Here is a 24,709-nt window from a genome sequence, read left to right on the forward strand (position 1 = left end):
TTACTCGGGAGGCTGAGGCAGGAGAATTGTTTGAACCCGGGAGGCAGAGGTTGTAGTGATCCAAGATTGTGCCACTGCACTCCAGCCTGGCAACAGAGTGAGACTCCGTCTCAAAAAAATCAGCAGCAGCAGCAGCAGCCAGGGGCCTCACTGGGGTTCGTGCCAGTGGCCCCAGCTGCTGGGGAGGCTTAGGTGGGAAGATCACTTGTTTGGAGGTCAAGGCTTCAGTGAGCCGAGATCACACCACTGCACTCCAGCCTGAATGACAGTGAGCACTTGTCTTGGCAGCGAAGCCCTGCCCAGCAGGTGGAACCAGAACATGCCAGCGGCCCCCGAGTGCATCCCACCCCGCCAGCACCCTCTGCCCTTACTGTCCTGTGGGCTCTGGGGCTGTCAAGGCCGCTGGGGCAGGCTCTGCCTGGGCGCTTCCCTCGGTAATGGGGGGTCGTGGGTGCTCTGGGTTGTCAGCTGGGCAGTTGGGTGGGAGTCGGGGGTGCTGACCTGACAAGCACGGCCAGGGAGGAGCATTCCAGGGCTCCGAGGATGCCAGCATGGGTGGTCCTGGGCTCGCCCTCCCCGCAGCATGGCTGGCGCGCCTCTACTTCCTCCAGAGCCCCAGGAAGACAGGCTTGACCACATGCCCACACGCAGGGAGACTCCAGGAGCTCTGCCCTCAGGAGCACGCTCTGCTCCTCTCCTGGCAGCTAGCCGACACTGCGACCCCACCTGGGCCTGTCCCTGGCACTGAGGACATTGGACCTGGGTCCCTGGGGTGGGGCGTCCTGGGTCCTGCTAGGTGCTCAGCGGTTCCATGCCAGGGGCTCCCGCCTCTACCATCGTGCTGACCACAGATGTCCCCAGACATGGCCAGGTGCCCCATGGAAAACTGCTGGCCACAAACCACGGCGTCCTTCCCCTGACCCCTGACCCCTGCCCCTTCCCTCTGACTTGGCCCAGCTGGTGTCTCAGAGCCTGGGTGCGTGCTTCTGCCAGCCCCCCAGCCGCCTGGCCCACACTCCCCAACCCCCTTCACTGAGCTGCAGAGACCCCCATGTCCCTGCCAATGCTTTTTCCAAAGCTGGTCTCAGTGGTTCCCAGCAGTGCAAGGGGAATTGGGGTCCCCCTCACTGGGGCAGCCGCACCTGTCTGATCACCTCCAACAAGGAGACCTTGGTGGCCGCACAGCGCACTTTGTCCATCTTAAAAGGGGCAACACAGGCACGCAGCAAGAATTCCAAACCACAGAAACCTCACTCTCATGGACCCCACTGCCTGAGGCATTTTCTGTTTTGCTTTTTGTTTGTTTGAGACGGTCTGGCTCTGTTGCCCAGGCTGGAGTGCAGTGGTGTGAACGTGGCTCACTGCAGCCTTGACCTCCCCGGCTCAAGCGATCTTCCCACTTAAGCCTCCCAAGAAGCTGGCACCACAGGCGTGTACCACCACGCCTGGCTAATTTTTGTGCTTTTTGTAGAAATGGGGCTTGCTGTGTTTCCCAGGCTAAGTAATCCTCCCTCATCGGCCTCCAAGGTGCTGGGATTATAGACGAGAGCCACCGCAGCTGGCCTGCCTGGGTTCTCGTGCCTCTCTGCCTCCCTCCCTGTGCCAGCCTCATGCCCCCTTCTCACCTTCCCCAGTTGCCACTCTGACCCCGCCCTGGGTCCTTCCCCTCTCGCTGGCCCAAGCTGTTCCTGGAACTGCTGTCTGCCCTCTGCTCACATCCTGCCTCAGCCCCATGAAGCCAGCTCGTCCATGTTCCCTGTCTCAGGGGTGTCCTCCAGGGCCCGGAGTTCCTGGACCAGATTCCTCTCTTCCCCACCTACCTCGCCCTTCCATCCAGTCAGCCTATCAATCAGCCCACTTTGCAGCAGAATGCCCCCCCAAAACCCAGCGGCTGGAACGTTCTCCACACGGTTTCCGTGGGACAAGCATCTAAGAGCAGCCTGGCCAGGGGTTGTTGGGGTGGCTTGTGGGGCTGCAGTCTAGATGCTGGCTGGGGCCACATCAACTGAAGGCTCCAACGGGGCTGGGGGTCCAAGGAGCCTCGCGCGGGGCAAGGCATGGGAAGGAGGCTGCGGTTTTCCTCCACGTGGGTCAAGCTTCCTGAGCGCCCGCCCTCTGTAATGGCCAGCTCGCCTCTGAGTCAGCGGCCCAGGGTCCCCAGCAGCTGCACACGAGTATCGTCGCCATTCTGTTGGTCACACGGAGCAGCCCCGGCTGAACATGAAGACCCTGTAGGGGCTGGGCTTGGTGGCTCACGCCTGTAATCCCAGCACTCTGGGAGGCCGGGGTGGGCGGATCACCTGAGGTCAGGAGTTTGAGACCAGCCTGGCCAACATGGTGAAAACCCATCTCTACGAAAAATACAAAAATTAGCTGGGTGTGGTGGTGGATGCCTGTAATCTCAGCTACTCAGGAGGCTGAAGCAGGAAAATCGCTTGAACCCAGGAGGCAGAGGTTGCAGTGAGCTGAGATTGTGCCACTGCCCTCCAGCCTGGGGGACAGAGCGAGACTCAGTCTCAAAAAAAAAGACCCTGTAGGAAGGCAAGAGTCTGAACAGCACACACAAGCCCAGGGGCCCTGTCATCCCAGCGGCCCGAGGACCATCCCCCGGGCCCCCACTAGGCTCAGCTGTAGGCTCCACCCCATCCCCCACCACCAGCACTAGGACTAAGAGCCGCCAGAAACCCTTGAGCTGGCTTCACTGTTCCTCCCGGGAGGAGTCCAGGGCAGCGGACACATGACCCCGACATGGCACGCCGGGGACAGGGGAGGCACTCTGCTGTCCCTGACCCTGTAAAAAAGGCCCACAAGCAAAATCTCTAATGAGCAATGTTCCGCAGTATTAAGTCCTGCCTCAGACCTGCAGGGCGTCAGAAACGGGAACGCCTGAGAAACGGCCACGGTCCCAGGAGCTGAGGAAACACCACACCTGATGCCACGTGGGGTCCTGGAGGGAGCCCTGGGCCAGTAAAGGGCATTAGAGGAAACCCAGGAAACTTGGATGGAGTGTAGATTTTGGTCAGTAATAATGTATCATGTGACAGATGTGTCACACTCATGAACTGGGCATGGGGTACTCAGAACTCTAAATTATTCTAAAAATATGTATATAAATTTAAAACCAAAACCATGGCTGGGCGCGGTGCCTCACTCCTGTAATCCCAGCACTCTGGGAGGTCGAGATGGGCGGATCACCTGGGGTCAGGAGATCCAGACCAGCCTGGCCAACATGGTGAAAACCTATCTCTATTAACAATACAGAAATTGGCCGGGCGCGGTGGCTCAAGCCTGTAATCCCAGCACTTTGGGAGGCCGAGACGGGCAGATCACGAGGTCAGGAGATCGAGACCATCCTGGCTAACACGGTGAAACCCCGTCTCTACTAAAAATACAAAAAAAAAAAAAAATTAGCCAGGCACGGTGGCGGGCACCTGTAGTCCCAGCTGCACAGGAGGCTGAGGCAGGAGAATGGTGTGAACCCGGGAGGCAGAGCTTGCAGTGAGTGGAGATCGCGCCACTGCACCCCAGCCTGGGCGACAGAGCAAGACTCCGTCTCAAAAAAACAAAACAAAACAGAAATTAGCCGGGCGTGGTGGTGTGTGTGTGTGTAATCCCAGCTACTCAGGAGGCTGAGGCAGGAGAATCACTTGAACCGGGGAGGCGGAGGCTGCAGTGAGCTGAGATGTTGTCACTGCACTCCAGCCTGGGTGACAGAGCAAGACTCCATCTCAAAAAAGTAAATAAAAATAAAACCAAAACCCTACAGCATGGGCAGCTATGAGAACTATAGAAGGAAGACAGTTTTGTGCAACTGCCAACCTCTTAGATTCCTGTCAGCTTTTCTCCAAGTCTTTATTATTTGTAGAGATGGGGTCTTGCTATGTTGCCCAGGCTGGTCTTAAGCTCCTGGCTTCAAGTGATCCTCCTGCCTTGGCCTCCTAAAGCACTGGGATTACAAGTGTGAGCCACTATGCTGGACCCCTCCAATCCTTTTGAGCTGCTCAAGAAGAGAGACCAGGTCTGGCTTTGTTCAGCAGTGCACCCCCAGCCCATGGCATGAATTCAGTAAACACCTGCCGTGGTCCTCGAGGGTCCCTCAGCTTTGCTTCTCAGCCGTGTTCACCTAATTTGCGCCTCTGTTTTCTTTTCTTTTTCCTTTTTTTTTTTTTTTTTTTTTTGAGACGGAGTCTCGCTCTGTTGCGGCCCAGGCTGGAGTGCAGTGGCCGGATCTCAGCTCACTGCAAGCTCCGCCTCCCGGGTTCACGCCATTCTCCTGCCTCAGCCTCCCGAGTAGCTGGGACTACAGGCACCCGCCACCTCGCCCGGCTAGTTTTTTGTTTTTTTTTTAGTAGAGACGGGGTTTCACTGTGTTAGCCAGGATGGTCTCGATCTCTTGACCTCGTGATCCGCCCGTCTCGGCCTCCCAAAGTGCTGAGATTACAGGCTTGAGCCACCATGCCCGGTCTTCGTTTTTTTTGTTTTGTTTTTTTTTTTTTTGAGATGGAGTCTCGCTCTGTCGCCTAGGCTGGAGTATGGTGGCATGATCTCAGTTTACTGCAACCTCCGCCTCCCGAGTAGCTGGGATTTAGATATGGGGTTTCACCATATGGGCCAGGTTGGTCTCGAACTCCTGACCTCAGGTGATTTGCCTGCCTCGGCCTTCTAAAGTGCTGGGATTACAGGGGTGAACCACCGCGCTGGCCTTCGCCTCTGTTTTCGTAATCAGAAAACCGGCAGAAAAAAACCTCCAGTGGAATTATGAAAATTTGATGATATGCATGCAGAAAGCGTTCTGCAAACTCTGTTTTGCTAGTTTGGGCATTTAGTGTTAGTTTTTATGTAATTAGTACGGGCTGTAAACTTAGCAATTTAAGCAAGATGGAAAAATCGAGGGTTTGTCAGGGAAGGGGGAAGTTTGGGCTGAAATCATGACCTCTTGGGGGTGGGAAGAGGTGGCTTTGGGGTTGTTAGGTCTGAGCCCTTCTACCTTGGGATGAGTCCACGTCCTGACTCCTCCTCTGCAGAATAGGATGATGTTCTGAGGAGGGGTCCGGGATAGCTGCGAGGCAGCCGGACCAATCCTCTCAGGGGCCCTAAAATTTTTGCCGAAACCCGGGATCGAACCAGGGACCTTTAGATCTTCAGTCTAACGCTCTCCCAACTGAGCTATTTCGGCTGAGCGGCAGGGGTCGCTCTCGCCGCGACTCCGGCCCGCGCAGCGCCTTCCCAGCGCAGGCGTAGCTCGTTTCGCGTCAGCAGGCCGCACATCCTTTATAAGGTCTCCCCGGGCGCGGGGCGGCATCGGTGTCTCTGTGGCGCAATCGGTTAGCGCGTTCGGCTGTTAACCGAAAGGTTGGTGGTTCGAGCCCACCCAGGGACGCGCGGGGACTTTTGCCCTCCTGTAATAACTAGAGTGTCACATCTGTTTTTGTCGGGCTGCCGCAGACCCGCGGCCACCACGCGCGCACTCCAATGACCTTTCCGTCTCGGGTGATCCGGGGCTGCACGGCGCAGGCACGACTACGGAGGCCAAAAGCGCAGCGGAACCTCCTGGCTCTGGGTTCCGGTTTCCGCACGCGCTCCGAGCCTCTTTGGGCGACGGCCCCGGGGACCCGGAGCGCTAAGGAGGACGGACCTCAGAGGTTGTCTGAAGGCCGAGGCCAAGATGGCGGCGCTGTCAGGTGAGCCCGGCGCCGGCGGCGGCTGTGGGGCCGCGCGGGTCTGGGGCCGTGGGAGCCTCGGGTGCTGTGGTGGCGTCGTGGGTCGGTGCCAGCATCGTGGCCGCCGTCCTCTCCGGGCTTCTCCGAGCCGGCCGCTCCTTGGGCTCCCGCCCGGCTTGCGATGAACGGTCTCCGTTATTGCGTCCAGGGTACAGTCGGGGAAACCGAGACCCGGCAGGTCATGACGCAAGCCCCCAGCCTCAGGAGGGCGCTCGGGGCGGAGGCTGGAGGGGTCCCGCTCACGTCCCCGAGACCAGGGCACGGCCCGCGAGGCTGCCCTTGAGATGCCCCGGAGAGAGCGTGGCCTCCCTGACGTGCTGGGAAACTGAGGCCCATTGAGGGTCCGAGACTCCTCGAAGTTACAGGGCCGGGCCTGGAAAGAAACAGGACCCAGGGCATCCACACCACCCTGTTGGACCCTCCACCTCCCTCCCCAACCCTGTGGGGTAAGGGCCTCTCGCAGAGCGGATCTCAGCCTGTCCCGCTCCAGGGACTTTTTTGGGATCAGCTGAAGCCTGCGGACCCCTGCTCAGATAAAGTTATTATAATGCATGGAATAAAATCCATAGAATTGCAAGGAAATCAGTTACACGGAGAGGCAGTTATTAAAAGATTGTCTTGAAACCTTATTGGCTACTTAGTAATCTAAGCGCTTTCCTTATGAACGCGATTTAGCGGCGGGTCTAACTACGACTGGTTTGGAAGGAGTGAGAATTGCAAATCAGGCTTTGACCATACGGAAAGGTCTGCAACCCCTGTACCATGGCTAGGAACCCTCTGTGATTCTTCTTGGTGAAAAGTTACAGGTCCTGCTAATACTGCCATATTTTGTTGTTTGTGCTAAGAATTTTTTATTTTTTTTAATTTATTGAGACAGAGTCTGCCTCTGTCATTCACACTGGAGTGCAGTGGTACCATCTTGGCTCATCACTGCAACCTCTGCCTCCCGGCTTCTGGCACTTCCTGTGTAGCTGTGTGCGCCACCATGCCTGGCTAATTTTTGTATTTTTAGTATAGATGGGGGTCTTGCCATGTTGCCCAGGCTGGTCTCAAACTTCTGAGCTCAAGGAATCCTCCCACCTCAGCCTCCCAAAGTGCTGGGATTACAGGCCTGAGCGTGAGCCACAGCACCCGGCCTACACTAAGAATTGAACAAAGGGCTAATTTTCCATAAGATGGAAGACATTTTTTTCCATAAGACAACAAAGACATTTTGTTTTTTTATTCCAAGCAAGTTCACAGTTCCTCACCAGGCCCCTTGTTAAGAATGCCTGGCCCACGATGCGGTGGCTCACGTCTGTAATCCCAGCACTTTGGAAGGCCAAGGTGGGCAGATCACCTGAGGTCCGGAGTTCAAGACCAGTGTGACCAACATGGAGAAACCCCGTCTTTACAAAAAATACAAAATTCAGAGTGTGGTGGTGCATGCCTGTAATCCCAGCTACTGGGGGAGCTGAGGTAGGACAGTCGCTTGAACCCAGGAGGCGGAGGTTGCAGTGAGTCGAGATCGCACCATTGCACTCCAGCCTGGGCAACGAGAGTGAAACTCCGTTCTCAAAAAAAAAAAAAAAAAAAAAAGCCGGACCCAGAGGCACAGAATCCCATCACCTCAGAAATTCTCAGAAGAGCATTTCCTCTGCTAGGAGCTTATCCAAAGTCCAGAATTTTCAGCTTGGGAAACTGACGCCTGGAGTGGGGCAGCTCCCACCAGAGCCTGGAGCTGGGCAGTTAGCCTGTCTGCTGTGCCCAGCCTCAGGCATGCCAAGAAGTAGGTCACAGGCCTGTGTCCTTCAGAGAGTTGTGGCCTGGACAGGGCCATGGGAAATAGCAACCCGGGATGAGGCTAAGGCTGGGGTGAGGGAGGGGCTCAGAGGCAGGAGAAGGCCCCATGAACGGCTGCATTCGGGGGCATCAAACCCTGGTCCTGGTCCCTGGAAGCTGCCTACAGCCTCTCCGTTGGGCCTCACCCCGCATCTGCTGGGGCCACAGCAACAGAGTACCATCACCTGGGCAGCTTAAACAACAGAAGCTGATGTTCGCATAGTTCTGGCAGCTGGAAGGCCAAGACTGGGGGTCAACAGGGTTGGTTCCTGCTGAGGCCTCTGTCCTTGGCTTGCCCATGGCCATCTGCTCCCTGCATCTTCCCTCTGTACGTGTTTGTATCCTGAAAGCCTTTTCGTTTTTTTTGGTTTTTTTGTTTTGTTTTGTTTTTTGAGACGGAGTCTCGCTCTGTCGCCCAGCCTGGAGTGCAGTGGCCGGATCTCGGCTCACTGCAAGCTCCGCCTCCCGGGTTTACGCCATTCTCCTGCCTCAGCCTCCCGAGTAGCTGGGACTACAGATGCTCGCCACCTCGCCCGGCTATTTTTTTGTATTTTTTTACTAGAGACGGGGTTTCACCGGGTTAGCCTGGATGGTCTCGATCTCCTGACCTCATGATCCGCCCGTCTCGGCCTCCCAAAGTGCTGGGATTACAGGCTTGAGCCACCGCGCCCGGCCGAAAGCCTTTTCTTACAAGGACATAAGTCATATCAGATGAGGGCCCACCCTCATGACCTCACTGCACGTTATAATGACCCTTATTTTATTTTTTGAGATGGAGTCTCCCTCTGTCACCCAGGCTGGAGTGTCGTGAAACGATCTCAGCTCACTGCAACCTCCACCTCCCTGCCTCAGTCTCTCAAGTAGCTGGGATTACTGGTGCCCGCCACTACACCCAGCTAATTTTTGTATTTTTAGTGGAGACGGGGTTTCACCACGTTGCCCAGGCTGGTCTCAAACTCCTGACCTCAAGTGATCCACCTGCCTCGGCCTCCCAAAGTGCTGGAAATACAGGTGTGAGCCACTGCGCCCCGCCATTAATGATCCCTTTAAAGACCCCTTCTCCAAAAGCAGTCACATTCTGAGGTCCTGGGGTTAGGGCTTCAGATACAGGTCAAGTGGAGGGACACAGTTTAGCCGTCACCAGCACCAAGCCTGCCTTTCTGGCTTCTTCCTTGTGAGCCAGGATTCCTGGCACCTCCAGGCGTTTCCCCCTGCAGAGTGCCCCTGGTTGTGGCAAGGCCCTGCTCTGGCCTCAGCCTTCGCCTCGGGAAGGCTCTCCCAGGAGCCTTCGTGCAGGCGCGTTCCCTCCTCTGTGCTTCCTTTGAGGCTGGCTCCTCTAGGGGCGCGTTGCTGTGTAGGTTGACGTGGGCAGCGCCCTGCCTGCTCAGCCGACTAGATTCCTGGAGGATGGGGCCTGTGCTCAGCTGCGTGGGAAATCCCCGAGCACCAGCCAGGGCCTGGAGCACCCAGCACACGCTTATCAGGCACAGCTGAGGCCAGAACGAGCACTGGGCACCCAGGGAGGCCCTGGCATTGCCAGGGTGGCAGGCACCCCACAAGCACGCATAGATGGAGATAGAACCGGGTGCCGGCAACAGGAGGACCTGGGGTGCTGGTGTAGGCGGGACGCCCCGGGCATCTGAGCTGAAACCTGCCTCATGAGAAGGGGCCAGTGGTGTGCAATTGTGAGGCGGGGTGTCCCCCGCAGGGGAGCAGCCGGCGCGGAGGCCCTGGGGCAGGAAAGCAGCAGGTACTGGTGAATATCGCCAGGGCGGGGAGACGGGGCAGCGTTTGGGTTTCTTCTGGGGCCATGGGGTCTCAAGGAGGGGACTAAGAGTCGCTCATATTCTGAAAACCCCCTTGTTACCTAATGTTTGTTAAGTGGTACTTGAGGTGGGGCCAGAGCTAGGCCGTGCGGGCGGGCAGGAGCCTGACGGGGAAGTGCCTGGAGGCTGGCCCTGTGGCCCATCCAGGGGTCCTGAATCGGTGGCCCCTGGTGCTGCCCACGGCTCACTGTCCCCACGGCTCACTGTCCCCACCCCTGTGGTCCTTCCTCTCTGCAGCTCCTGGCCTGCGCGGCTTCCGGATCCTTGGTCTGCGGTGAGTGCCTGAGTCTCCAGCCCTGAGCTGGGAGGGGCCTTCAGCAGCGCCAGACGAAAGGGGGCGGGCCCTTATGAAGGTCACGTGTGTGTACGTTAAGGAAAGGATGCAGGTGACAGTCTGCACGCTGCACGTGATGTGCTGGGACCCTCCCTGGAACAGTCCATGCAGTGGCAAAGGCTGGACAGTCAGGAGGAAAACCCTGTGGGCCTGGCTCAGCACCGTCAGAGCTCACCGCCACTTGTGATGGGAAGGCATTCTGTGAGCTCTGTGCAGATGGCAGCCACAGGCAGGCCTCCTGGAGACCCAGGCGACTGACAGGGCGGTGAGGACGCATGCCCAGGGATCTGACCTTGGTCACATGTGGAAGGCCTGGTCCCAGTTTCCTTCTGTGGATGATCCTGGGACCGTCCTTGCTTGGACACCGTTGACCTGCTGGGTACATCACAAAAGAAACTCCATTCAAGTCTGGGCCATCATTCGGAGTCAGGGCAGTGGCCAGATGGCCCCAGGGGCTCTGACCAGTGGCCCAAGTGCTGATGGGCAGAGGCGAGAGCAGTCCCGCATCAGGGAGGGGAGAAGCAGGACAACAGTGAGTGTGGCTGGGGGAGTCGGAGGGGCCTGGGACGGCCACTGACCCGCGCTCCATCTCCCAGTAGCTCCAGCGTGGGCGCGGCTGTGCAGGCACGAGATGTCCATCAGAGCGTGGCCACCGATGGCCCAAGCAGGTGAAGCTGGCCTTCTAGGGGAGGCCGTACCCCCTGCCCCCCCCCCCGCCCCTCCTTCATTTTCTGCATCAGCGCCGCAGCCACAGGGGTGCCTGGATGGGGCGGGGAAGGGGTCGCACAGCCTAGTGCCTGACCTCATGTGGGTCCAGGCCTCTGGCAGTGGCCGTGGGGGCCGGCATCCGCCTCTGGGAAGTACCTGCGTGGCTGACGCCTCCTGTGCCCATGTGTCTCTGTGACAGCGCCCAGCCTGCCCTGCCGAAGGCTGGAGCCATGGTTCCCAAACCCAGCAGCCGGGGCGAGTATGTGGTGGCCAAGCTGGATGACCTCGTCAACTGGGCCCGCCGGGTGAGTCTACTGTGAGCTGCAGGCCCTCCTGGAGCGCCAGGGCCTCTCTGCACACTCACAGGCACACACATACACAAATGTACAGACACGTACACACACAACACATGCATGCACACGAGTACATGTGCACGCAAGCTCACATGTATGGACAGACGTGTGTACATGTACCACACACGCACAGTCATGCACACATACACATGCACACGCACACGTGCACACACGTACGCACACATGCACATATATGCACACACGTGCACACACGCACACTCGCACTCATGTGCACACATGCACACACTCGCACACACACATGCACACACATCCGCACACTCGCACACGCGCACACAAAAACATACACACACATGCACACGCGCACACACGTACTTATGTGGACACACGCATGTGCGCATATTCGCATGCATGCACACAGGCACACACACCCCTGCGGCCTGGAGCAGGCTGGACCCTCCCGGAGGCCCCTGTGCTGGCCTGGTGGCCTGTGGTTCCATCTGAGTATTCAGACCCTGCTTGAAATGACCCCCCCCTTTCCGTCATTGTCTTTCTGGCTTCTGCGCGTTCCTCTTGTTTCTCTTTTAAGGTGAAAGTGGTGTTTTAAGTTAAAAGGAGTGCATGTGAAGGCAATAGATCCTTCTCAGTACCCGTCTAAAGCCTCCCCTGCCTGTGGCAGCAGCCCCCACGCAGCCCCTGCCATCCCCCTGCAGCGTGGGCACGGGCAGCTCCCTCCAGCTCCTGCGGCACTCGCCGCGACAGCCCGGGTTCAACAATGCCCCACTGATGGACGTTCACTGTTTCCTTTTGTTTTCTGTTTCTTAAACAATGCCACGGTGAACGTCCTGCCAGGGCCGCAGTGGTCGAGACAGGGATGCCCACTGCAGGATAGTTTCTAATGGAGGGAACCCGAGAATGGCCACGGGCCATCCCAACACAGGCTCCTGGCGGGCAGGTGAGCCTGGCCATTTCTGCCCGGGCAGCCCTGCCTCGCTCTGTAGCTTGGCCCTGTCACCCATCAACACATGCAGCAGAGGCCCCTGCCAGGTCTCAGAGCTGCGTGCAGGGACAGCAGGAACCGTGGGGGAAATGAGAAGCCACGTGGATGAAGGAGAGGGGAGGGAGTGGCCAAGGAGATCTGAGAGGGCTTCCCAGAGGCATCGCACCTGGTCTGCAGACCCAGATCTAGTTAAGGCAGAGAGTTCCCGGTTAGACCTGTGCTGCTACTCGCCTGTAGCCCACACGCTCAGAGAGTGGCTGGAGCCCCCTGTTCAGATGGTGGGACTTAGGATACACTGGGTTTGGGGAACTGTGTGATGAGGACAGATCTCACCCGTTTCTATTTTATTTTGAACGTGGCTGGTGGGGCGCGCTTTACAACCCTCTTGGGGCCGGGAGGCCACCTGCAGGAGCCGCTGTGCCTCTCACCTCTGCCGGCTGCCGCCCCGGGACATGAGCCGGGGGTTCTAGGTGCTCCACGTGGAATCTCACGCCGGGCCACGCGGGGCTCCGGGGGTGGCGTCTGACCCGAGCCTGGCCTCCGCAGAGTTCTCTGTGGCCCATGACCTTCGGTCTGGCCTGCTGCGCCGTGGAGATGATGCACATGGCCGCACCCCGCTACGACATGGACCGTTTTGGCGTGGTCTTCCGCGCCAGCCCGCGCCAGTCCGACGTCATGATCGTGGCCGGCACGCTCACTAACAAGATGGCCCCAGCGCTCCGCAAGGTAGGCCTCTTCCCCGCCGCCCAGCTGCCCCCAGAGTGAGCTGCGCATGGACCCTGCCTCTCTTCCAGGTCTACGACCAGATGCCGGAGCCGCGCTACGTGATCTCCATGGGGAGGTGAGTGCAGGGCGGGGCGTCTCCAGGGACAGAAGTGGCGCGAGTGCTGGTCTGGCTGTGCCCTAATGGCGCTTATCAAAAGTGTCATTTACATTCAGTGGAATCCCACGTAGTCCCAGCTCTGCCCTTCAGCCGTCTTGGTGCCCCCACCCCAGGCAGACTGGGGGTCCTCTCCCCAGAACCATTGCTCCAGTCCACCCCGACGCCGCAGACCCCACATTCTGCCCAGTTCTCTGCTTTACCCACACACAAGTGATGACGAGTGCTGTAGATGGTTTTATAATCTCAGCCTTCTAACTTGCCATAAGTTTTTTTCTTTTGTTTTTTTTTTTTGAGACAGAGTCTTGCTCTGTCACCCAGGCTGGAGTCCGGTGAAACAATCTTGGCTCACTGCAACCTCCGCCTCCCAGGTTCAAGCAATTCTCCTGCCTCAGCCTCCCAAGTAGCTGGGATTACAGGCATGTGCCACCACGCCCAGCTAATTTTTGTGTTTTTAGTAGAAACGGGGTTTCACCGTGTTGGCCAGGCTGGTCTTATACTCCTGACCTCAGGTGATCTGCCCGCCTCGGCCTCCCACAGTTCTGGGATGACAGGCGTGAGCCACCGCACCTGGCCTTGCCATCAGTTTTAGTCATTTCCCCATAACATTGAAAGATATTTAGTCTCTTAACATTTTAAAATATTTATTTATTTATGTATTTGAAGACGGAGTCTAGCTCTGTCGCCCAGGCTGGAGTACAGTGGCACGATCTCGGCTAAGTACAGTCTCCACCTCCCAGGTTCAAGCGATTCTCCTGCCTCAGCCTCCAGAGTAGCTAGGATTACAGGCGCCCGCCACCACGCCTGGCTAATTTTTATATTTTTTTTTTTTTTTTTTTTTTTTTTTTTTTTTTGAGACGGAGTCTCGCGCTGTGTCACCCAGGCTGGAGTGCAGTGGCGCGATCTCGGCTCACTGCAAGCTCCGCCTCCCAGGTTCAGGCCATTCTCCTGCCTCAGCCTCCGAGTAGCTGGGACTACAGGCGCCCGCCACCACGCCCGGCTAGTTTTTTGTATTTTTAGTAGAGACGGGGTTTCACCATGTTAGCCAGGATGGTCTCGATCTCCTGACCTCGTGATCCGCCCGCCTCGGCCTCCCAAAGTGCTGGGATTACAGGCTTGAGCCACCGCGCCCGGCCTCAATTTTTATATTTTTAGTAAAGACGAGGTTTCACCATGTTGGCCAGGATGGTCTCGATCTCCTGACCTCATGATCCACCCACCTCAACCTCCCAAAGTGCTGGGATTACAGTCATGAGCCACCGTGCCCAGTCAGTATTTATTATTTTTATTTTTTAGAGACAGAGTCTCACTGCGTTGCCCAGGCTGGAGTGCAGTGGTGCAGTCGTAGCTCACTGCAGCCTTGAACTCCTGGGCTCTAGCGATCCCCCAACCTTAGCCTCCCAAAGTGCTGGGATTACAGATGTGCTCCACTGTGCCTAATTTTTTAAATTTTTGTAGAGATTGGGTCTTGCTAAGTTTACCCTTTTTTTTTTTTTTTTTTTTGAAACGGAGTCTTGCTCTGTCGCCCAGGCTGGAGTGCAGTGGCCGGATCTTGGCTCACTGCAAGCTCCGCCTCCCGGGTTTATGCCATTCTCCTGCCTCAGCCTCCCGAGTAGCTGGGACTACAGACGCCCGCCACCTCGCCCGGCTATTTTTTTGTATTTTTTTTTACTAGAGACGGGGTTTCACCGGGTTAGCCAGGATGGTCTTGATCTCCTGACCTCGTGATCCGCCCGTCTCGGCCTCCCAAAGTGCTGGGATTACAGGCTTGAGCCACCGCGCCCGGCCTAAGTTTACCCTTTTAAAGCGAGCAGTTCAGTGGTTTTTAAGCCACCACCTCTAATTCCAGAACATTCTCATCACCCCCAAATGAAACGCTGTCCCCATCAGCAGTCATTCTGCATCCCCTTCTGAGCCCCAGTGCCCACACCTCCCCTCCCTGTCTCTGTGGATGGGCCCTTCCTGGACATTTCACAGAAACAGGATCACACACTGCATGGCCTTCTGTGTCTGGCATCTCTCACTGAGCATGACGTCCTCAAGGCGCATCCATGCGGTGGCCTGTGTCCGAGCCTCGCTCCTTTTCTTGGCTGAATAATATCCCACTGTGTGGATATATTACTGATCTAACTCTAAACAGAGAATTAGAATATTCCAGAGTTTTCATAACCATCTCCCACTGCTGGGCATTCAGGTTATGTCCATTTTTACGGCTGTGGGAAGCAGTGCTGGGAGTGGAGTCTGTGTGGTCGCCTGGGGTTTCCAGCTCCCTTCCCCGGGTGGACCCCAGCACCTCACTGACAGAGCCGGAATCGGGCGAGGGCCTGGCGTGAGGCTCAGCCGCCCCATAGACAGGGGCTGGGTGTTGGCACTGTGGCTGCTTGAAGTGGCTTTTTGTTGACACATGTGATCCGACACTTCCCAGCCCCAGGAATCGATGGTCAGGAGCCCCCTCGGGAGGGGAGCGCTTTTCCCCGAGTTGGCAACCACACGCGTGCTTGCGCCCCACTGGTCCCACGGAGGCTCAGGGAGCCTGTACGTGTTTGCTCATTGCTTCTCCGTGACAAGTTCCAGCCTCGTTGGTGCCTGGCCTGCAGTTGAAGGCGGGTGGGGATGGGGCGAGGCCTCATGGAGGGAGGGTGGACAGGGCAGGTCCCCGGCAGGTGCTCCTCATGGCACCTCCCCCACAGCTGTGAGGAGGGAGGGTGGGCAGGCAGGTCCTCAGCACGCTTCCCTCACGTCCCCTCCCCCACAGCTGCGCCAACGGAGGAGGCTACTACCACTACTCCTACTCGGTGGTGAGGGGCTGCGACCGCATCGTGCCCGTGGACATCTACATCCCAGGTAGGGCTGGGACCACACCACCCACGAGAGAGCTGGGGGCAGGGCCAGCGCCACACGGAGCCCGGTGGCCCATGTCACACCCCCATCAGACGGCGGGTTCCCCCATCCTATGGATGAGCCAGCTCCGGGCTCTCCGTCTTAGTGGAGCGTGTGCCCTGTGAGAAGTCAGCGATGTATTCAGGCATCAGAGGGATCAGAGGGAGCAGGGGAGGCTGAGTGCAATCCCTGACACTCGCCTGCTTTAAAGCAGTTTCATACGGTCCTGCCTGACAGAAACCAAAGACCTGCAGTTAGAAATACCAAGAGAGAAGGCTCCTGGAGGCCAAGGACACCGTCCCACGCCCTCACCCTTATAGAAGGGCACGCAGGACTTCCTTTGGCCAATGAAAATGTGGGAGACTCAGTTTGACTGTGAGGTTAGGGTGAGTTTGACCATCAGGAAAACAATTAGGAGTAATTGTTTAGTACCAGTATATCCCAACAGTATTTGGGCTATAGTGACACTAAAAAGGAGCATTGGCTGCATACCTGAAATTCACATCGCACGGGGAATGTTCTTTATATCTGGTGATCCTGTGGGAGACTTGCGCCTCATGTGGTCCCACGAGGGCCACCCGGGGCGTTCACCTGGACACCATGGACAATGGTCCATGGTAGGCAGGCTTAGAGGTGGCGCTCATGTGGGACAGGGGACAGAGGTCCTGTTCTTGGCCATCCTGTGCTGTGGCATTAGCGCACGCGCAGAGAGCCCAGCCCTGAGTCCCGAGTCTGGAGGGTTGAGCAAGCGGGAGGCACGTCCTGGCACCTCTCAAAAGTGGAGGAACAGGCTCTGACTCTGGATTCTGCTTCCCTGGAAAGAGCGTTGATTTGTTCAGCATTCTGCACTGTTCAGGTCACCTAGGGGCAGTGGACAGGGCAGCTTGGGCCTCCCCGTGACCCTCGTCAGCACAGAGAGGTCCATCCCGGGGTCAGGAGCTCAGCCCATGCCCCTGGCATCTTCCTCTGCAGTGCAGACCAAAGGGGCAGGGTGCGAGCGTGGACTATGCTCCTCCCTCCTTGGGGACTGTGCTCCTCCCTCCCTCCCTGCGGAGTGTGCCCCTCCCTCCCTCCCTGCGGACTGTGCTCCTCCCTCCCTGCGGACTGTGCTCCTCCCTCCCTCCCTGCGGACTGTGCTCCTCCCTCCCTGCGGACTGTGCTCCTCCCTCCCTGCGGACTGTGCTCCTCCCTCCCTCCCTGCGGACTGTGCTTCTCCCTCCCTGCGGACTGTGCTCCTCCCTCCCTCCGGACTGTGCTCCTCCCTCCCTGCGGACTGTGCTTCTCCCTTCCTTGGAGCAATCTGGACTTGCCAGAACTCTGCCAGGTGGAGCCTGGCCACCCTTTCCCAGGCCCTGTGGTGGCCTTGTCCTTTCCCACCTGTTTCTACTCCTGCTGTCCCTGTTGGGCCCTGGACTGTGTCCTCTTGCTCAAGCCCTTTGCTCTGAGCCTGCCCGGCAGCTGGGCTGGAGGATCCCCAGCAAAGAGCTCTGGCTTGGGGCTCAGAAACGGGGTCATCGGGTCCTGTGGGATGCCCGGGCTCTGGGCCGCCTCCCCTCCCTCCGCCCAGCCCCCCTGCCTCCATCTCCGTCCAGAGCAGCCCCAGGCCCTGGTCCCCATTGCTAAGTGTGTCTGGTGAGCGCTGGCCCCACGGAGTCCTGAGGGCTGGAGCCGAGGGCCGGGTTAGTGAGGTCAGCATCTTGTCCGGGAGGTTCCTGTGGCAGCCCGGGATGAGCCACGGGAGGAAGGCAGTGGGGCCTTGCCCAGGGGAGGACCCCAGTCTTCCTGCAGGGACGTCCCCCACGCCGGCTGCCAGCCCCTGGCCCCTGCGCCCGCCCTGGGCTGCCACCCTCCACCTCAGGCCGGCACGGGAGGCCCCTCAAAAGTCGAGCCGGCTGCGCTGTGCACATGGTCATGCAGGCTCTGGCTGCGGGAAGGGAGACTGAGGCAAGGTCCCTGCAGGCTGCCCACCCACGGCCGAGGCCCTGCTCTATGGCATCCTGCAGCTGCAGAGGAAGATCAAGCGGGAGCGGAAGGTGCAGATCTGGTACCGCAGGTAGTGCCGCCACTGCCACCGGAGCCTGTCGCCGTCCTGTCCCCAGCCTGCTTTTGTCCCGTGAGGTTGTCAATAAATTTGCCCTCAGGCTGCTGTCTCCCAGTGTGGTGTGTGGGTGAAAGGAGCTGGGGACCTGGGGGGACCACAGACCCCCAGCAGTGTGCCGCCCTTGGGTTGAGGGTGGTTGGAGCAGAGCCAGGGGCAGGGACGGGCACTGTGCCTGCCAGCAGGTCCTTTCCTGCTGCTCTGTGAAGACCCTGGTGTGGATGTTGCGGCCCAAAGTCCCGAGCATGGAAGGCCCCACGCCCTTCCCTCCTGGGAGGGCCCTGACTCAGTCTCCCACTGTGCCTTAAGGCAGGCTGAGCAGAGCCCGTCTGAGCCTGCCCCGGGGTTCAGAGTGTGGCCTGTGGCCTGTGTGTGAACTTGGGCAGGTCGCCACTGCCCTCTGGCCCATTTCCAGGCAGTGGGATGGGCTGGTTAGCTGCGAGCTGAGGCCAGGGAGATGGGGAGATGGCACCTGGTCCACACCAAAGGGCTGCAGGGCAGGGCTGTGAGCCTCACTGGCTGTCTGACCCCACTTTGGGGACCCTCTCCACCCAGGGCTTTCGGGGGACCCTGGCTTCACCCCACCAGCCTCTTCATCCGTCGAAGTCCAGTCCTCACCAGGGACGTGCATTCATTCAGCAAACGTCCCGTCTTCCTGTGTTCAGCGCCAGACGCCACCGGTGCTGGAGACCCCGCTCTGCAGGCCCACCCTGCATGCCTGCTGCACAGCAGGATAGTGCTGGGAACCGGCAGTTGTGACAGGCCAGGCTGGCATGGGTCCCAGGAGACGGGGGCGGGGGTGGGGAGCAGGCGCCCCGCCTGGAGGCAGGACATGCGGGGGTGGGGACGGGGCATCTGCCAGCGGAACGGCAGTCCCGGGCCGGAGTGCAGAGCACAGGAGCCGGCCTTCTCTCAGGGCACGGAGGTCAGTGGAGAGGGCGGGCAGGATGGCCCCAGGAAGATGGGCGGGCTGCATGCGCATGGACGCAGGGGGCAAAGCGGGAGGCATGGGGTGACCAGCTGGGCACAGGGCACGGACAGGCAGGACCCAGGATGTTCCTGGGGTTGGGCAGGTGGGGCTACCCCTGCACTGGGCCCAGCGGGGTTGATGCCTCCGAGAGGAAACAACATCTGGAAATGGGAGGCTCGGGGCACGGGGCTGTCAGCAGCTGCTCCTGAGGCAGGAGGAGGGAGCTCAGGGCGTGCCAGGGCGGGCAGAGAAGCGGGCTCCTGCCTGGGGTGGGCAAGGGTCCTTGTCTCACTCGGCCATGACGCTGCCACCCTCTGAGACCCTGACCCCACTGTAAAGGGTCAAGTGGCTTTCGTCTGAGGAAGGGACATCTGGCATCGGCTGGAGATGTCTGCCATGGGCAAGACAGTGCGGGGTGGGGGAATCCTGGGGCCGCTCAGAAACCTGGAGGGGAGTCACCCGCTTTTCCTGTGTCCGTGGGATGGGCGGGAGGTGAGGGAGCAGCCGCTGGAAGTAACAGTCACAACACTCACTGTGGACAGACCAGCCAAGCCAGCGCCGGTGTTTACTTCACCTCAGAGACCCGGCAGCGGGCAGTGTGACCCCTCACAGAGAAGCTGGGAAAGCTGCTGGTGACACAGCTGGGATCAGCCCGGGGCTGGCGGGAGAGCCTAGACTCCCGGCCAGGAAGGCACGGAGGAGGGCACGGGTGTGCCTGGGCCGGGGTGGGGGCTCATCCTTTGGTGACCAGGGGCGTGATCATCTGCGGGAAGGCGTAGTAGCGGCAGTCGGCCGGTGGGACCAGCGCCATCACCTCGGTACGGATGTTCTCCCTCCGGAAGCCGGCCTCCAGCAGCGCAGGCACCTGTGTCTCCTGGTCGGGGATGGTGCCAGGTCACCTCTGAGGGCCATGGGGGTCACGTGCACCCTCCCCTCATTGAAGAGCGTTTACAAATGGCAAGGCCCGGCTGGGCGGCTGCAGCTGCCGTGAGGCATGTGGTAGGGCAGCCCTGGAAGCCCAGGTGCGAATGGGAATCTCCAGCTCCCCAGTGCCGGCAGCAGCTGCCGGGCTGTCCTGGAACCCCAGCCCCACACCAGCATCACCGGGCTCAAGCCATCCCCGGGGCACCTACTCCACAGTTTTCCAGACCTTGCCAGTATGGCGGGTGGAGCCAAAGAATCACGACAGAAAAAGAAGACAGGCCATTAGTTCCCATTTTCGAAGAAAAACTGCCCCAAGGGCCACAGGCACCCAGCCGGCTCTCACAACAGCGGCCCAGGGCAACCACATAGAGCCCTGCTCAGACAGGCCGCCTCCACCAGGCAGAGGGAACAGCCAGACAAACACTACTGAACCAGCGAAGACAGCCAGGTGGAGGCGGCCAGAGAGAGGGGAACACGAGGGGCTTGGGCCGAACCACAGGGCACTGGGGAGCCATGGGAGGTTGTTGAGCTGGCGAGGGACTCTGATTTCCATTTTGTTTTTGTTTTTGTTTTTTTTCTTTTTTTTTTGAGGCGGAGTCTCGCTCTGTCACCCAGGCTGGAGTGCAGTGGCCAGATCTCAGCTCACTGCAAGCTCCGCCTCCCGGGTTCATGCCATTCTCCTGCCTCAGCCTCCCGAGTAGCTGGGACTACAGGCGCCCGCCACCTCGCCCGGCTAGTTTTTTGTATTTCTTAATAGAGACGGGGTTTCACCGTGTTAGCCAGGATGGTCTCGATCTCCTGACCTCGTGATCCGCCCGTCTCGGCCTCCCGAAGTGCTGGGATTACAGGCTTGAACCACCGCGCCCGGCCATTGTTTTTGTTTTTTTGAGATGGAGTCTGGGTCTGTCGCCCAGGCTGTAGTGCAATGGTGCGATCTCGGCTCACAGCAGCCTCTGCCTCCTAGGTTCAAGTGATTCTCATGCCTCAGCCTCCCGAGTAGCTGGGATTACAGGCGCCCGCTACCACGCCTGGCTAACTTGTATTTTTGGTAGAGACGGGATTCTGCCATGTTGGCTAGGCTAGGCTCAAACTCCTGAGCTCAAGTGATCCACCTGCCTTGGCCTCCTGAAGTGCTGGGATCACAGGTGTGAGCCACCATGCCCAGCCTGATTTCTTTTTTTTTTTTTTATTTTTTCTTTTTTTTTTTTTTTTTTTCTTGAGACAGGGTCTGGCTCTGTTGCCCATGCTGGTGTGCAGTGGTTCAATCTTGGCTCACTGCAACCTCTGCCTCCTGGGCTCAAGCAACCCTCCTACCTCAGCCTCCCAAGTAGCTGGGAGTACAGGTGCACACCAGCCCACCCAGCTAGTTTTTTGTATTTTTTTAGTAAAGATGAGGTCTTGCTCTGTTGCCCAGGCTGGTCTTGAACTCCTAGGCTCAAGCAATCCGCCCACCTCAGCCTCCCACAGTGCTGAGATTACAGGCCTGAGCCACCACTCCTGGCAGCCGCCGCGCCAGGCAAAGGACTTTGGTATCTAAATGAACCAGCACAGTCCAGCCCACCCAGGGGTCAGGAAGGGACCCTCCCCAGGTAGCAAGGTGGCTCCAGCAGTCCCTTCCCACCCCCACCCAAGGTCACTGCCTGAAGACCCACAGGGAACTCCAGGTGGGCGTACCTCAAACATGGTGGTGATGTCTGAGTACTTGGACTTCATCAGCTCCCCCCAGGAGGTGAGGTTGCAGTAGGTGAGGACACCCCCCGGCTTTAGCAGACGAAAGGCGTGGTTCTGTGGAAGGGGAGTGGCCAGTGGTCAGAACGGAGGTGGGGGTGTGGGCAGAGGGGCTTCCCCGAGGGCCTCCAGCATCCCAGCAAGTCAGAACCACCTTGATGAAGTTGAACTGGTGTGTGTGCCAGGTTTCCTCCGAGAGTGGGTACGTGTCGTACAGGATCCCTGCATGGAGGACAGAAGCCCACGCAGTCATGGCCGGGTTCATTACCTCGCCCAGCCTCACCCTGCTCATCCCCGAGCAGGTGGAGGTGCAGTGAGACGGGGCCGTGGGCAGAGGTGGGGCTCCCACGTGGGCTTGAGAACTCCAAGATTGCCTCCAGGGCTCCTCCGTGAGCGTGCCCATCCCCGGTGCCCTGCCAGCCCTCACAGCCAGGCCCACACCCACCTGGGCTCTGTCCCCCCAGTGCACATCAGAGGGCCCCCCACAAGCAAAGGAAGGGCTGCAGTGGAGCTGGGAGGCCCACCCTGTGATACGTCCCCTCACCCCTCACCATCAAAGTGACCGTCAGGCAGGGTGGGCGCCACATCCTCCCACAGGCCTTTCAAGGGGATGACCTTGAAGAGGGGAAAAGAAAAAGTGGACAGGGTAGAGAGGTCCCCAGGATCTCCCCACCTGCAGAAAGGGAGCGGCCGGGGGACTCCCGAGAGAGAAGACCATCTCCTCCATCTCTGGCAGCCCCAGGCCCCCAACCCCCAGGAAGCAGTGCCCTCACCCCAAGGAGTGGGGATCCTGGAGGGCCTGCGGGCAGAGGGGCACCTTGTGTGTCTGCCGCGGGGCCCAGTCCTGGAGCCGCTGGAAGACGCCGTCATTACACTCGATGATCCAGTGCTCATCAATGGGCGCCTCCTGCACCTTCGACGCTGCGATGGCCATGCCAAAGCCCACCTCCAGGACCCGGCCCCCTGGGCAGACACAGGGCGCCCGACATCACTAGGTGGGCTCGGCTTAGGAGGCTGCCTGGAGGAGGGGGCGCAGGGCTGGGCTGGGGGTCTGCTTAGAGGAGGGGACACAGGGCTGAGCTGGGGGTCTGCTTGGAGGAGGGGACACAAGGCTGGACTGGGCTGTGAGTCACATTTGCCACAGGACGGGAGGGCACCCTGGGCCAGCATGGACAGAGGCAGGCGGAACACAGTAGTCCTAAGCGGGAACAGCGTGGGCCCTGGCCAGTGGCCAGAGAGAGGATGACCAGCCAGGGAGGCCGAAGATGGCCGCTTTTGGGGCCAGGCCTGTGGGGAGGCAAGAGCCTTGGACTTTGAGCCCAGCCCACGCTGTTTGTCCCCGGTCCCTTATCTCTCAGGTTGGTTACTTTTCTCTCCCCCTCCCTCCATCCGAAAGTTGGATTTGCAAGAGTGGCCAGGCAAGACCTGGACTTGAGACTATCTGGGAGGGGAAGGGCTGGTCCCCAGTAGGTCACACATGCCCCTCCAATCCTAATTGGCACTGGACACTGGACGTGCCCATTTTCAGGGTGCGAACACTGGGGCCCAGCCCCGGGATGGCACCTGTGTGGGGGCCAGGGAGTCCTTTCTCAGCAGCCCTCCGCCTCTGACGCCAGGCAAGCCAGGGCCACCCCGGGGACAGCTGTCTCCCTGAGCTCAGCTTTCTGGGTGCTATTCTTAGCTACGGGAGTTGGGGCTGCTCTCCCCGGCAGACAGAACGGCAGCCTCTCCCTGGCAGGACCCCTTCGTCCCGATCTCAGACAGGGAGCTGGGGACCCGGTTCCACCCAGGTCTCGCGTTTGAGGTCCCCATCCGGAGAGCGGGGGTCTCACTCCCCCTGGAGAGGAAGTTCCCGGTACTTAGGAGGCGCCTAATGTGTGCGGGGCCCCAATCCTGCGGCACTCCCCGTGAACGCCTCCGTGTGCCCCCACCTGCAGCCCCACTTCCCAAGCCAGGAGACAGAGGCGCCCCAGCGGGAGGGTGGACTGCAGAGTCCCCGGATCGGGGCGGCCCCGGCCTCAGTTTCCCCTGCGGCCCCGGGGACGGTGCAGGCCGGGTGGGGGCTACCTCTGGAGGCGGCGGCAGCGGCCAGCGAGTGCATATAGGGGGTCTCCCAGCGCTCCATCACCGGCTTGCCCAGGATGCGCAGGTGCGTGTCCGCCGGGTCGTAGGCCGCGGGCGCTGCCCCCCACGCGGGGCTGCAGTTCTCGCCGGGCGCGAAGATGGGGGTCGCGTTGGGGGCGCTCATGCTGCAGGCTGGACGGCGACCCGACTTGGATCGCGCAGCGCCCGGGCCAGCTCCCTGCAGGGCCTTGTGGGCCGGGGGCGGGTCCAACAGGCCCGGGGGGCGGACCCGCGAGAGGACGCGCGCGGCTCCGGGAGCGGCCTCTAGCGGCGGCCACGCGAGAGGTGGCGGGAGTGGGGTTGGGGCCCCGGCTGCCGCCTCCCCAAGGAGCCTCGGTGCCCCCTCTGCGGAGCGGACACCGCAGCCCCGCGCCGGGGGAAGCGAACCTGCAGGCCAAGGACCGGAATCCCTGCCTTGCTGCTTACGTGCCTCAGTTTCCTCATCTGTCAGCACGCAGAATCCTCACTGGGGCGTCAGAATCTGAGGATCTTTCAGGCGCTGTTGAAAGTGCTTTAAGTGTTTAAAATCATTTAATCTTCAGAAGATGCTACAGTGAGCTCTATCTTTTTAAAATAGAGACGGGGTCTTGCTGTGTTACCCAGGCTGGTCTCAAACTCCTGGGCTCAAGCGATCCTCCCGCTTCAGCCTTCCAAAGTGCTGGGATTACAGGCGTGAGCCACCCTGCCGGCCAGGTTCTGTACTGTCGTTTTTTCTTTTCTTTTTCTGTTTTTTTTTTTTTTTTTTTTTTTAAGTGAAAGCAAGTTTATTAAGGAATAAAAAACGGCTACTCCATAGAGCAGCTGATTGTCGTTATACAGATGAGGAAACTGAGGCTTTGAGAAGCAAAGCCGGGGGTCTGGTGGCCACGAGGGGACCCAGGATTAGAGCTCTGATGCCCCCCTTTCTTTCTTTTTTTTTTTTAAGACGGAGTCTCGCGCTATCGCCCAGGCTGGAGTGCAGTGGCACAATATCGGCTCACTGCAACCTCCACCTTCCGGGTTCACACCGTTCTCCTGCCTCAGCCTCCTAAGTAGCTGGGACTACAGGCGCCCGCCACCTCACCCGGCTAATTTTTTGTATTTTTAGTAGAGATGGGGTTTCACCGTGTTAGCCAGGATGGTCTCCATCTCCTGACCTCATAATCCACCCGTCTCGGCCTCCCAAAGTGCTGGGATTACAGGCGTGAGCCACCGCGCCTGGCCGACGCCCCCCTTTCATGAGCCCACGTCACACTCCCATAGGCTGGGTGTTACCTGAGAGCCCCGGACCCTGATGGGGGCCTCTGCCCAAAGACACCTCCAGGTCTGGAGACCAGGACTCAATCCCAGCAGTGCTCTTTCCTCGGGCGGCCCTGCAGCTGAGGGGTGCAGGGGTGGAATTAGGC

At 59.3% G+C, this 24,709-nt stretch overlaps 2 protein-coding genes and 2 non-coding genes across 9 annotated transcripts; 2 read left to right on the top strand and 2 right to left on the bottom strand.

The window, feature by feature from the left end:
* Positions 1–5,103: 5,103 nt before the first annotated feature.
* On the bottom strand, positions 5,104–5,176 carry TRNAF-GAA. Its single transcript has one exon. It is a non-coding gene; the product is annotated as a tRNA-Phe (tRNA).
* A 94-nt stretch (positions 5,177–5,270) lies between these two features.
* On the top strand, positions 5,271–17,632 carry NDUFS7 (NADH:ubiquinone oxidoreductase core subunit S7). 6 transcript variants are annotated; one of them, XM_025369145.1, is made up of 8 exons: positions 5,271–5,352; positions 5,446–5,681; positions 9,605–9,641; positions 10,301–10,369; positions 10,609–10,714; positions 12,267–12,446; positions 12,515–12,561; positions 15,356–15,978. In XM_025369145.1, exons 2-8 carry the CDS (start codon positions 5,666–5,668, stop codon positions 15,603–15,605), a joined length of 705 nt encoding a protein of 234 aa, XP_025224930.1. In that variant the 5' UTR covers positions 5,271–5,352; positions 5,446–5,665; the 3' UTR covers positions 15,606–15,978. The 6 variants fall into 6 exon arrangements, with proteins under 6 accessions (XP_025224930.1, XP_025224932.1, XP_025224931.1 ...); XM_025369147.1 differs by lacking the exon at positions 5,271–5,352 and adding an exon at positions 17,440–17,632 and having other exon boundaries at positions 5,375–5,681; positions 15,356–15,444; XM_025369146.1 differs by lacking the exon at positions 5,271–5,352 and adding an exon at positions 17,440–17,632 and having other exon boundaries at positions 5,620–5,681; positions 10,298–10,369; positions 15,356–15,444.
* TRNAN-GUU lies at positions 5,307–5,380 on the top strand. Its single transcript has one exon. It is a non-coding gene; the product is annotated as a tRNA-Asn (tRNA).
* A 1,387-nt stretch (positions 17,633–19,019) lies between the features above and the next one.
* Positions 19,020–23,536, bottom strand: GAMT (guanidinoacetate N-methyltransferase). Its single transcript, XM_025369142.1, has 6 exons — positions 23,268–23,536; positions 22,018–22,163; positions 21,752–21,815; positions 21,355–21,422; positions 21,147–21,257; positions 19,020–19,422 (listed from the first exon to the last, which is right to left on the bottom strand). Exons 1-6 carry the CDS (start codon positions 23,446–23,448, stop codon positions 19,282–19,284), a joined length of 711 nt encoding a protein of 236 aa, XP_025224927.1. The 5' UTR covers positions 23,449–23,536; the 3' UTR covers positions 19,020–19,281.
* Positions 23,537–24,709: the final 1,173 nt, after the last annotated feature.

Source organism: Theropithecus gelada, chromosome 19, assembly GCF_003255815.1.
Source record: "Theropithecus gelada isolate Dixy chromosome 19, Tgel_1.0, whole genome shotgun sequence".
Classification (NCBI taxonomy): Eukaryota; Metazoa; Chordata; class Mammalia; order Primates; family Cercopithecidae; genus Theropithecus; species Theropithecus gelada.